General features: G+C 41.2%; 1 protein-coding gene across 2 annotated transcripts in view; it reads left to right on the top strand.

Annotated features, from left to right (window-relative positions):
* The window catches only part of fras1 (Fraser extracellular matrix complex subunit 1), a 308,187-nt gene that overhangs the window by 211,207 nt on the left and 83,084 nt on the right, over nt 1-13,896 (top strand). For both annotated transcript variants that reach the window (XM_076891188.1, XM_012920358.4), the window contains exon 28: nt 2,856-3,179. In XM_076891188.1, coding sequence (XP_076747303.1) covers nt 2,856-3,179 — 324 coding nt within the window. The remainder of the gene's footprint in view (nt 1-2,855; nt 3,180-13,896) is intronic.

The following is a 13,896-nucleotide window of genomic DNA, read 5'->3' as shown; positions in this document are numbered from 1 at the left end:
GAGAACAAGACGATTTCTGCTTATGCAGCCTTCTCTGTGTAGCTAAAAGCAAAATAAAATACATTTTTAATTGAAATCCCTATCAGATCGCCAGCCAGCAGGGCCTCTGAATGTAATAGCCTCAGGAATGAAAGATCTGAGCTGCAGATAGCCTCCCTCCCCCCCTCTGACAGGAGTGGCTGCTTCTTTTGAAAAAAACTTTCTAAGAGTCCAGTATCTGCTGTGCAGCGCGCTTAGCTGTCAGTCAATACCAATAAGCCGTCTGCCTTTATTTTCTGTTGAAATTCACTAAAAAGACCAAATATAACCGAGCCAAAACTATAGGCAATCTGTGAAACGGTCATTTTTTAATCATACGTCCAGGTAGACTGCAGTTCAGTGGTCTGTGCTGTGATGGTTTGACACATCAAAAGCACTAAAGAAAAGCTGCAGATAAGGCAGACACAGGGTGGAAATTGGCTTTGGAAATTCTTCCACTTTGTTCCCCATGAACACCATCCAGCAGGAAAAACAAAACAAATTAAGAACAAACGAGAAATAAACTCAAAAACAACCACACAAAAAGCCTCTCCCATCTTCTTGAAGTACAGCAGAGCCCCAAGGGCCTCGTGGGTGATGACAGCTCTGCCAAAAATGAACCTCACTTTACCTGTAAGGGCAGGATGAAAGGTTAGCCCTCCCACCTCAGCGCGCCTATGTTTGCTTTTGTTTGCCTCAGGGAGGAGATTTTACCGGTTGCCTTTCATGCGTTAGCATGTCTTAGCACGATTAAAAAATAATAACACACACATACACAATTTCAGCCCCCACCAGCACAAAACCTTTTGTTTCCCCTGTGAGAATTGCAGAAATGACGACACAGGATTAAGGTGTGCGCCTGATGAATAAGTTGTCTGTCTCTTGGAGATAACTCCTCTGACGTCTAAAAATTTGTCAGCACATGGCCCCCTTGCAGGGGGCTGCAGATAACTGCGTGCGCCTCCTGTGTTTTTGTGCTTTGTTTCAGTTCTCTGTCTAGAAATTTCAACCAGGGGTCACTTTGGTTTAAAGACACACAGAGGGAGTGTGTGGGCATGACTTTCCCACAAGTCATCCTTCTCTCTGGCGCCAGCTTGTTTCATGCATTGCCCTTTGCTCAAGTTGCTGCTGTAATGCCAAAAAGCTGGAGCTCGGCCAACCACCGGCAAACACTGCGAATTGGACACAAGCCCTGTGTCAGGCTGAGCGGCTCAGAGCTCGGTACCTGACAACGGTTTGATTTAAGGCCACAGCAGACTGGCATCTCCGCAGGGACAGCCTATGCATCTCTACCTGTACCTCGTCCCTGCCAAGCTGCTCTGCTAACAAATGTTTTGTGGAGAAATTGCATTAAAATGAACTTTAGCCAAGCCGTTTTGCTTCCAGATTTTACCATCCTGGCTGTGTTGTTTTCCTTGTCACATACTTAAACACAGGAAATTAAAACATGCATCTGTGATTCCTTTTTTAAGTACAGGTTTAGGTTTATTTTCCCCTATGGAAACAGAAATGTGAGGAGTTCAGTTTCATTTTTATTACGTTTCACAACAACAGTCAGCTCTACATCCTACAGTAATACAGAGAAAACCTCAACAGTTAGACGGCACCCTATGAGCAAGCACTTGGAGACAGTGGAAAGGAAAAACACCCTTTTAACAGGAAGAAACTTCCTGCAGGACCAAGTTGTGATTAAACATCTTAAGTGAGATGCAAAAGATGATCGGATTTCACATTGTACCCAAACATTCCTATGGAAGAAAGAGGGAACTAACCCTCAATCACACGAGAAGTCTGTTCTATTGATTCATCCACAGAAAACAAATAAAAGAAAATTATCGTGTATTAACAAGAAAGAGCCCTTTTCTTACTTGTGATGCTTAGTTATGGGGTCGGGTGTGGTTAAGCAGAAAGAAAATAGTTCCTACTCTCCAAACAAGGTTTGTGGGGTTTTTGAGTAACCAGTCATGATTCCTGCTGGGATTCCTGCTGAGTGCAGTTCAGATCTATTTTTAAGTGCTTTGAGCTGCACAAAGCTAGTGTTGTGTATTTCCTCATAGCCAAGAGAAGGAAGAGATCTCTACAGTCAAAAATATCGAGACCAGGGTTGTACGTGTGGAACCTGAGCTAGTCCACCGAGGGTGATCTCAGGCTGTTCACCATCTGTTTATGAGTAGATTTCTCACTAAACTTAAGTAATACTTTCTGTAGTTTGGAAAAGCATTTAAGTGCATGTGGTAAAGAGTGTATATCCCCGTTGGATCAGGTGAACACTCTCCAGTTGTCCTTACTTCTTACATCTAAAGAGGAAGAACAATGGCAGGTTGTTTTTTTTACATATGCTTTATTTTGAGGTGGAGGTTTGACATCTAGTCTAGATAGATTTTATTTTTTTAAGAAGAACGGTTCATTTTAAAAGTGTAAAGAAGAATATGGATAAAGTTATGCTCTTGTTTACAACGCGAGGCCTCCCAGTCCTGCTGGTGCTCCTAAAATGGCTTTATTAGCAAGATGAAGCATTTTGCCATCTGTGGTGAGGCTCCAGGTATCGCTGAGTGCAGCTTAATGAGGCGCCCAGCTTCATCTCCGCCTTACCTTCATTTCTTCATTTCCCTTGGCGTCAGCACAGCCCCCGTGTCCCAGTTCTCTGGGAGAAAATACATCATGTGATGATTTGAGTGTGTTTGGGGTAAACTGCTGTATCCCCCTCTGCTATCAGCCTTTAGAAGTGTTAAAATGTATCTAAGCTGTATGTTTCCTAAATCAAATCTACCTCTGTCCTTCACAGCTGTCAGGTTATATTCAAAGCTGTTCCTCCTGTTTTTTAAAATCCTTCCCAGCCCCCGAGAGTCGTGACCTTCTCTCCTCTTACCGTGGAGGGCCGTGGCAGCCTGGCAACCATCACCAAGTCGGTCCTGCAGGTCGACGACCCTGACAACGCAGCCGATGTTCTGGTCATGGTGCTTGAGCCGCCCCGCTATGGCCGGCTGACCCGTCTCCACAGCGACCGCGCTCTCAGCCGATTCAAGCTGGAGGAGCTGTCACGGGAACAGATTCAGTACATCCACGACGGCTCGGAGGGGGCAGAGGACGGGGCGGTGCTGCAGGTCAACGACGGCCACAGCTACAAGAATATTCTGCTCAGAGTCCAAATACACCACAAGGTAGGATGGAACGAGGGGAAGGATTAATGCTTCATGCCTGATGTTTGACATTTATATATAGATTTAAAAATATTAAATTAATAAGATTAGTCTGCATAGTTCAGCATAATTCATTAGTTTGTATATAGAAAGATAAAGGCGTGCACATAGCCAGCATGACAGCACCCATGGGATGAAGCCTCTTTGTGACCCCCTATTAAAAACAGACATCAGGAGCTTGGCTGAGAAACCAGTGAGCACTGCATGCTGGTCACACCCTAAAGTATGCTCTGCTGTGTTCTTGTTTGTTTTGGTTTTTTTTGCTGTAATTTATGAAATAAAATTTAAAAAGTTTAGCTATTACAATACCACGCTTAACTTCACTGAGCTCTTTAGAAAACGACACATTTTTTCACAAATGCTTGTAAAGGCCGGCTCCATGGCTAGGTGCCTGATTTTACACACCTGTGACAACAAGACTTTAAAATACCTGAAGTCAAGCATTAAGACGTGTGGCCTCTGAAGATTTGGAGGACGTGACTGGGATAAGACAGGTCTCAACGTAGGATGCTGTCCCACCACCTGGACCCCTGGAAATTTTCAATAATGATATTTATTATGATGTAGAAAACAACAGTGTTTTGTTGGTGATTGTAGCTCGCAGGAGGTTATTTATCAGTGCAAACAATGTAACTGATGACACACTTTTCCGTTTAAAGTGTGACTCTATCACCACAAGGTGCCAGCAGCAGCAATATAGTGCAATAGTAATTACATACCATAGTAGACAGTGACAGCTGCACACTATAAGACTGAAGCATTTTTTCTTGCATGTTAAATCTTTTAAGCAGCTGCTCAAAGCGCTGCTTTTCCACCAGATATCCACATTACTGACTTCCATCCAATGTTTGCTCTTCCTCGAGTGCAGCTAATGGCAGTTAAAACATGTTTTATTATATATTATTGTGTGTTAATTTATTTCCCCCCCTAAATTTCTTTAACTTTAAGTCATATTTGCTGATTTTATACAATCTGTGTGTTTCTTAAACGTTACAGCACTCTGAGCTGCTGGGAGGTGCTGTAATCTCTACGTCCAACTTTAGCACACGACTTGATGCACGACATGGTTGCTTTCAAAATTTAAACAGGAAGTAATAATTAAAAAGCACCACTGACATACTTTTAGATTCAAAGAGAGATGTTTTAAAGGCTCTCTGGTTTTAATCTAAAGCTGTCCTGCTGCTCAGTGGCTCACTTCAAACGTCTCTGCAGAGTAAAAACTGCAGCATTGATCATCTGTTATTACTGGATGAAGTTCTTTCCTGGACGGTACACAGCTGAGTCACATCAGTGTGCTGCACCTCGAAGTATCAGCACCTCACCACCAACTGTAGCTTCGAGAGAAACCAGAGCAATTGATTTTTTTTTTTCTTTTTAATCCTCTCGTATTATCTCAGGAAATGAGTCAAATCCCCCCAAAATCACACAGAATGGACTAAAAGTGAGACTTCACACACACAGAAATGTTTGTAATGTGCAATAAAATTGAATTTAAATGCAAATACGCTTCAGCAGCTGTGGAAAAAAAGACATTATCTACAGCACCCACACTCAAATGATTCTTTTATAGTTAATATTCGTGGCGTAGAAGCCATATCAGTGGAGAATTACACGGATAAATCTATTCCAAAATTTGCTTTATAAAATCAAAATTGCTATGGGAGTTGAGATATCAGCAGTGTAAACAGAATTTCATTTGCATTTCCACTCATTTTACAGTTCAGTTTCTCTTAGTGGAAACGTACTCTCACTTGTCCTCTGGCAGCAGGAGAAGCTTTTATGTTCGGAAGCGTAAAATCCAAAGAAAAATGCCTATTAATCGGTTTAAGATTGAAGTCACATCAAGCCTTACGTGTAAGCTCAAAGAATGATTTCTGTCTCTAATTCAGCAGTTTAGAATTTAAAAACCTCGTTAGAGAAAGATGTTTAATCAAAACTATAACAACATGTAGCACTGTGAATTTTTTTTGGGGGAGGGGGGGTATTTTCATTGCAATACCAACAGTGAGACTTCTCATTGCTTCCAGTTTCATCTTGCAGCTTGAAAATGACCTCAAAGCCAAAATTACTGAGTCCAAGGAACAGCAAGGATGAGAGGACCTGAATGTGAGGTACAGGATGCAAAGTAAAAATCTAGCATGTGGTCTTTAACCTGGACAGGGGTCGTGCATATATAGAAAACCAGCACAGACACCCAAAGCAAAGGAAGCAAAGCCCAAAAAGTCAAAGAGAGGCACAAAGAGATCACTTCGAAACACACAGAAGACAAGACAAACACATGGAGAGGTGTGTCTACCAATCATACTGACTGTACAAAACACAGGAAACAAAACAATGCTGGAAGTAGAATTTACTGAGGCGTATGAACGAGATTTCAAAATAAAACAGGAAGTATTTAAACAGAAACTCCAAACCGTGACAAAGGAGTCCTACAACAGATAATTTGACTCATCGTAGAGCTCAGAGTGGTGCTGTGCAGATTTGATTTCCTCAGTGCACGAGGAATACTTTACAAGACTCGGAGGTAATTTATAGAATCATTTACTGGAGCTTGCAAACAAGGAGGACGAGGTCTTTAAAGGTCATTTCATCGCTGTAATTCTGAGACTTCAGAAAGAAGACTGAGTAAAAGTCCAAAAGAGTCATACACGAAGATACTGAAGAAAACAGTAACATAGGGAACACAAAGTAAACAACAACAGAGGCACAAAAAATTATGGAATCGCCACACTTGAAGGATGATCATGCAGCTTAAATTATTTTAATTACTGGCATGTTTTTTCCCAACTTAAGCTGAGGAAAATTCCACTCCGTGCCCACCCCATCGACCTGCTACCCTGCTTTTGTGAGAAAAAGGAGACCTTCTCTTAAGTTCCCCATTGAGAGGGATTACATCCAAAGAGTTAACGTCCCTTCCCTCTATTTGAACCATTTTAAGCTACCCAAAATTTAGCATTTATCACCCTGATTTCACTCGACCTGTCCACACAGTGTGCTCTAAAAAGCCGTTACCTGCAGGCGCAGTCTGACCCCCACATGCTTAACCACCGTTACAGAAAGAGCAGGTCAGGCCTCTAAAATCTCAGCCGTGAGTCCTGCTCTTTCATCGCTCCTGGTGAGGGGTTTTTTATGACAAGGATGCAATTATCTTGCAAAAAGCCCTGACCATTGTGACCGAAAGGGGAGCGGAGTGTCTCGCCTGAGACAGGTTTGGCATCTGAATTACTAAGCATTAGCACAGGCACGCAAGGGGGACAAGCTTCCAATGCCTGAGACATCTAGACAGATGAAAGTCAGCGATATTAATGTGTGCATCTCTGCATGTGTCTGCACTCCATTTATTGTACGCAGTCTTAAACTTGAGAGTGAGGATATTATTTTGGAAAGTGATGCCTGGTTTTACAGCAGAAATAAACATCTTTTACAGCATGGTACAAAAAAAAGCTCACTATGGCTGATTTCTCCTTTATATCAACTGGTCAGAGTGTTAAATGTTTTTATAACCCAACTGTTTACATTTTATTGAAGCTTGAAGTTGTGTATTATAAACTTTCTGAGGTCCAAACACGTCTAACCTTTGGCTTCTGAAGATTGTTTGGGCCAAGGACATGTTTTCTTTACCACAGAGGGGAAAACAGGGGCCATCATTTACAAAATGAACACTATGTTGTAATAACTAAGATATGCAACCAGTGACTGAGCTCATAATCTCTTGAGAAAAGTGTTTACTGAGTTCGTGTAACAAGTGAGCGGAAACGAGCTTCCATACCTTTCAGATCTGGAGACTAGCCGAGTTTGTTGTTGTTACTTGATAACTTCACCTTCCTGTGTCGAAATAGTCGGGCTCTAAAAAATAAGATTTTTAGAAAGTGCACACTATGTGTCATATCTTTAACAAAATAATTTAAACAACAAGACAAACATCCCACGTCATTTTGTGTAGCATAGAAGACTTTTTCCAGCTCACACAGTCACCACAGTTTGATTTTAGGTGGGCAGCTCTGTTTGTCTGGCTTTGTACAGATGGTACGCTTCAGGCTCAACTCCTCTGCTTTCTCCTCTTCTGTAAATCAATATCATCCAACACACTCACACATACCAGTCTCCATTTACTGTAAAATGTCCTGATGCTGCATTCTGTCATGCATGAGGAAGAGCAGGAGAGTGTGACCGAAAGCTGAACGAATGTCTGTGATTTATGTCAACAGCTTTTGGACGAGTCTCGGCTGCATTGTTGTCCCCACTTCCTCTCTGTTTGATCTACATGAGTACATTACCATAGTAAAGACAGTAGAGGAATGTGAGAAGAGTACCAGATACCACAGTCATTTTTAAAGAAAGAAAGGCCTTATTTATCATGTCTTGTACAGTTGTACGAGGAAGTTTTATATGTTATAACTAAATTCTGAGCCTTAAAAGTTACGGACTTCATTTTCCAAGTTGATGAACTTAAAAGCAGAAATTTTCAGAATTTCTATTTCTCATTATGTAGAAATTGTTTTGCTTTTTCTTTATTTACAGTATTTTGCTGGTGACGTTGCCCAGGTTGGTTATCAAGGAGTGGTTATGCTAACACTTTGGATAACATTTTTTTTGCAAAATCCATCCTTTATATTAGTGTTTGTGTCCAATGAGCCATACTTTCCTTTAACGTTCTCTTGAGCAATAAAGCTCCAGGCTTTCTGAACCAATTTGCAGTCCAGTCCTTGCACATGACCATTTTCAGGGGAATTTATGTGTTTGTTTGTTTGTTGAAGCACTTAATAAATGACCCATAAATCATTCAAGCATAAAACAGACGCCTAAGTCAAGGGATGAACTGAATCAAAAAGGGTCTCAGTGGAAAGGTGGCTGTCGAGAAGCTGTTCTTAAGAAGGGAAACTAACAGAAAAGACAGAGGTGTGGCAAATTACACAAGAACTGGACTGAAAACCAGTGGCAGCGGGTCTGATGGAGCGATACATTTTTGGTTCAGATCGTTGGCAATATATACAGAGAAGAGTGAGAGAGAGGCATAACACCGAGAACTACAGTGGTGGAGGCTCGGTGATGGTTTAGGGCTAAATTTCAGCCAGTAGTGTTGAAGAGCTCGTTAAAATTGAATTATTAATGCAGAAAAGTACAGATTTTTATCCACCACGCAGTAAAGGAAAGCATATGATCCCGAAAACATAGCTGAAGACGACCTTAAGAAATGACAGCATTTAGAATAAAGGTGGTCACACCAAATATTGGCTTTCAGGCTTGTTGAAATTGTACAAAACCCTGTTTTTACCCTATAATGTATTTCTATTTCTATTTGCACACGTTTCAATAAATTGCTGCATTTGTTTCCCATTTTCCTAGAAAAACATAAAGAAATTGGGTGTGGCTCAAGGCTTTTGCACAGTGCTGTAATAAAACAGTGGCAGACAGCAGTGCAGGACAGTCATGTGTATATCTCCTTTTCTTTGCAAGCTGGCTCACAGTGTGCAAGCAACCAAGCAGTTCAATTAATGTCATTATTAACGGTGGTTTTCTGAGATAGTGCAGCATTTCTTTTAGCCTTACAGCGTACACGGCGAGTATTATTGAATGCAGTATTATAAAACGCGTTAAAGTGTACGCCTCCAACCAAAATCGCTTTCTTTGACCTTTTCGTGACATATTGAATCAAACAGTTAAGTTGGTAAACATGATCGTGCTGTGTGTAGTTTACTGATGCCTCACAGGATTTCTCTACATATTAAATTTCTACAACAATATACGAGACATGGCTTCACCTAAAGCTAAACACTGAAGGCATCGAGTTGAGGAAGGTTTTTTGTAAATCACAAAATCAAAAGTAGTGATGCACCAGAGAAAATGGAAAGTAGAAACGATCAAAGGCAATAAAAGCCTAAATCCAGAGATAAAGCTCTCAATAAAGACTTCATGAACCTTGACTGCTCCTTCAGCGCCCAAAGATAAAGCCTTGAGTGATTATTAGCTCTGCCTGGATTTTAACAAACTCGGGCCGATGAATCTTTTAATTTTGGAGCGTGGCACTGTGTGGAGTGCTTTGTCCTTCCAGGCTCGCCATCCGGGCAGCAACAGTAGCTGTCGATGCCAGGGCGTCTCAGGGACAATAGGCTTTCCTGAAAGTTGGATTACGGGGCAGTAAAGCAGGGGACTAATCAGGCTGATAATGACCCTCTAATGGATGGGCTTTCTCCTGATGGAGCCTGAGCTCTGAGCTTTGCTGGGGCTCAGCTGAATAGGAAGCAGGACTCTTGGCTTTCAATTACTGTCTCGGGGAGAACACTTTTAGCCTTTGAAAGACCCTCGGGCTCTTCTGTTCCTCGGCTCAAATGGAAGGGAATTAGTTTTGTTTTTTGGGGTTTTTTTGCTCACCATCCAGCTCTGGAAGCAGATGCGAGCTGCTGAGTTAAGTTTGCAGAAGTACAATTATTTACTTTATTTTCAAATTGTGCTTCAAGTCCATATTCGGCGATTACACCCTGATTTCTTACATGTTTACTTTTACCAAGAGCTCCATCGCTTTTACTGGACGCGTCACTGAGATCAAATAACAAAAGGTTGCTGATGAGAATTCAGTCTTCATTCGCTGACTTTCACTCGTTGTTTAACAAGCCCATCAGCTCACCCTGTGCACCGCTCACCCAGAGGAATTATGGAAATATGACAGACAACAATGCCATTGTCATCACAACAGCATGACCATCCTGGCGGGCAGCTTGCCAATGTTTTATGGATGACTCCGACTTCATCTGTGGAAAAACATTTATTTCTGTTTTTGTGGATTGTGGCCAAAAGCTTGTTTACGGTCCATCTCAGGCCCCCGGGCTCAAAGTCCTTTAAAGGTCTCGGATTATGCACTTTTTCTGCATCTGTCCTTGTGAATACTGTGGCTGGGGATAAAAAATGTTGTTGACAAAACTGTTTTGTTCTTTTGTTGTAGCAAAGTTGTTCGTCTGATGCATGCCGTATTGGCATGGGGAACAAGACTGAATATTCAACCCCTTAAAGGCATAAGAAACATCCTTATTTTAATTAGTTTACTCATTTTCTTTAGACCTGAGGAGAAAGACCAAGTCTTACGTTACAAAAAGTCAAAATAAATAATGACTCTGCGACAAAATAAGAAGTTTTGTGTTAAAATCTGAGGCATGACGTGACTGGCTGTCACATATGGGACGTTGGCATGTTGTGGTAAATCTTTAAGGTCTCAGCTATAGAAACAAAAAGACTGGCAGTCAGTTAAAAGCTGAGACTATGTTTCCAAGTACAGCCTGGGGACGAAAAAAGAAATCACCCCAATACATGTGGGATGATTTTCAATGTAAGTGTTAGAGAAAGAAATTAAGGATTTTGTCTTGTTGTACTTGGGTGTGACTATAAAAAGGAATTGATGCACAGTGTATACGTTGTCTTCTGTAATATTTTCTGCATTAAACTAGTCTGGAAACCTTGAGAGGACTGCCGCAAAAGTTATATCACAACATGCACCTAAATCTGGCGATGACTTTTTATAGCAATTCATCATTTTTTTCATCATTTTTTTCTGAGATTTACAAAAAAAGTACCTCGGAAAACTTCACTGGAATAAATAAACTCATTTCCGAGAGTGAAAAACCCGGCCTCCTCTGGAGCCCTAGCTCTCGGCCATACCTTATTGCAGAGGCATCATTCAAACTTTAAACGGGTCACAAAGCTTTGGGCTTAGTGCCACAGTCACTGTAAGTTTTGTAAAACATTGAGTGTTCTCATTTTTGTAAGCCTGGAGATTATTTGAAGAAAAAATGGCTTTCATATTGTCTCATGGCCAGACCTTTCCCTCTATATATGCAATTTATCCATCAAAATGTGGGCATTTTGTGCCCGTTCACCTGATATTACTCTTGTTCTCATGCTGTCCTCCCAGGACCCCAGCATGAGTAGAGGTCTCTTGTACTTTCCCATTGTAGTGTATATTTCAGTGTTTTTTTTCTGTAACGCTACCAATCTCCGACCTGTATCCCCATGTGATGTCTGGGGGAGGTCCTATTTCACTGCAGGGCAACCTGCACGTGGCGAATAAAGCCTTGATTGATTGATTGATTGATTGATTGATTGATTGTAAGAGAAATCACCTCGACGTGCAGAGTCCTGTGTAAAGAGTCCCTATAGACTTTCATTAATAAGCAGCTTCCAAAGTCTCCTTCCTGCAAACATGTCAGTGTAAAACACACTAAACAGGTGAACAGTGTGTATTTGTGTGTAAAGTTAAAGGATTTTACTTGGTGCTTGGTGGCCCGTATAATGAACCTGTGAGTTATTTATCCCTCAGATTCTCAGTCATGTCCAACACTGATGATCACGTCTGGTTTGAAATGACCAAGATGCCATCCCGGTGGCTACGACCAAGTTTTATATCAAGTCTATGGTTCCACTCTGTGCACAGCTCTACTTCATATGTTCTGTTTACCTTCGTGTTGGATGAGTGTCCATATGGCACCCGGCAGAATTCAACCAAGGCTCAACCAGTTGTTGCTACAATTACTGATGTGGAGATCGCCTTGAAAATCATTAGTTATTCATGGCTACAGTTACATCATTAAGACAAAAGAACACTCTAGGCAACTCAGAGAAAAGGTTACTGAAAAGTGAAAGTCAAGGGATGGAGAAAAAAAACGTTTCAGAGTCACGGAGGACCGCCTGGAGTTCAGTTATATCTGTCATTATGAAACGAAAGGAGAATGGCGCATGTGTAAATCTGCCCAGAAGGAGACAAGCTGGGGACACCAAGACACCTCTAAAGGAGTTAAAACCTTCAGCAGCCGAAATAGGAGAGATTCTGCATTAGAGCAGGGCGATATGACCAAAAATATTTATCATGGTATACATTTGAAAATTTGCGATAACGATATAACTGACGATATAATTGACACTAGACAAAATACTTTACGACTCCACAACTTTATTAGTGCAAAAAAAAAAAAAATCAATGTATTTTCACTTAAACAAGCAGCTGTTTTTTTTATGTGCATTAAAGTTATATAAACATTTAACAGTGCAAATGCAAATTCCTCGCTGACAGTTTAACCAAAAGGCATTTCCAGTGGAAACTGGCCGACATATCCTCATCATAACCATGTATAATATCCACAAAGCTTAAAAAGAGGTTATACACACACAATACGGTAATATTATGTTGAAGCGCAGTACGTATCACTCCGCGAGGCTCCTGCCTACGATAGCCGTAATGCTCCGACAATCCATCAAGCATCAACTAAAACATTTGACAGATTTCCGAGCGCCGTGCACATAAAATCATTTCGAGGTCAGTAAACACAACCAGAATTCATACATCAGGCACACGGGATTATAAGGGGTACTGACGACTTTCAGAAAAATCAAAGGATTGATTTTAAGTGTGTCGTATTTTCCAAACAACACGGTAATAACGACGGCCGCTAGCATGCGCTACCAAAAATAGTGCTTTGTTGTGTATCTGACAGACGAAAGCTAAACCAGTTCCACACCACTGAAGTTGCAGCATTTTTACAAACCAGTTCTGGTTCATCCGTTTCATTCAACGATCCGCTTTCGCCCTTCTCATTCTCTGTCGCCGCCATGTGCGTATGTAAACAAAGGCACTGCGCCCATATTCTATCGCGATATTTCATTTCCTTATCGTTGCTGAACATTATAGCGGTATTACTGTGAATGGTATGATATGGTCCAGCCCTATTCTGCATACAGTCAGTGTAAACCTTAGCAGAGAGTGACAAAAAGAAAGCTCATATCTCATATTTAATCTCAACTACAATTCCCCCATGGGCATGTGGGACACTCCGAGGTCACAAGTCTAAGAAGTTTCTTCACTTTGATGGGTCTCGATGTTGTATTTTACGCTGCACGTCAACACAAAAACGGCGCATGGTGGTGGCAGGATCATGCTGTGGGCTTATTCTTTACAGCAGATCCTGAAAGGCTTATAAGTATACAGGGAGAAATAATGAAGCAACATCATAGAAGATCCTGCCAGACAATCTGAGTCAGTCTCAGAGAAGAGATTTAACTTGCACGAGAACAGTGACATAAAATGAACAGCAAACGCTACACAAAAATGCTTTAAGGTCAAAAATGAATGTTTCAAGGTGGCCGAGTCAAAGCCCAGACCTGAAACCTCACAGAGCTTCAGCAGTTTTGAAAAGACGAGTCTAGTCAGATTGTGCTGTCCAGACGTGCAAGCCCATCTGAGCCCTATCCATAAAGGCTCAGTGATGATTGGATGTGACTCGAAGCGGGTGAATGTTTGTGCAGTCACTTATTTTGCATCATAATAATTAACTGCTAATTTTAATTAACAGACAGACAGAAATGTATGCATTGCTCTGTGCATTTGACCAGGAGAAATGTTTAATGTGCTTCAGTGAAGGATGTGAAAACAAAACTTCCTGCTGTAAAATTAATGCTGTTTTATTACTGGCTAACACCCGAATGGTGGGTTCGAAAAATCTGTTTGTGGGAAAACCCTGTCAGTGTGTTAATGCAGTTAATGCAGTTAGTTAATGCAGCCTATTAGAGCAGTCCACTTTTCAGGTATCAAACCTCAAATGTCTTTATTTATGCTGGTTATTTGGAAATTGCAGTTTAATGTTATTGATTTCATTTCCAGAACTAAATAACAGCCCACTTACCCCCAGAGACAATG

The sequence above is a fragment of the Maylandia zebra genome, linkage group LG12 (genome assembly GCF_041146795.1).
Source record: "Maylandia zebra isolate NMK-2024a linkage group LG12, Mzebra_GT3a, whole genome shotgun sequence".
Lineage (NCBI taxonomy): Eukaryota > Metazoa > Chordata > Actinopteri > Cichliformes > Cichlidae > Maylandia > Maylandia zebra.
Note: the sequence above shows the minus strand (reverse complement) of the source record. Positions and strands in the feature narration are given on the sequence as shown.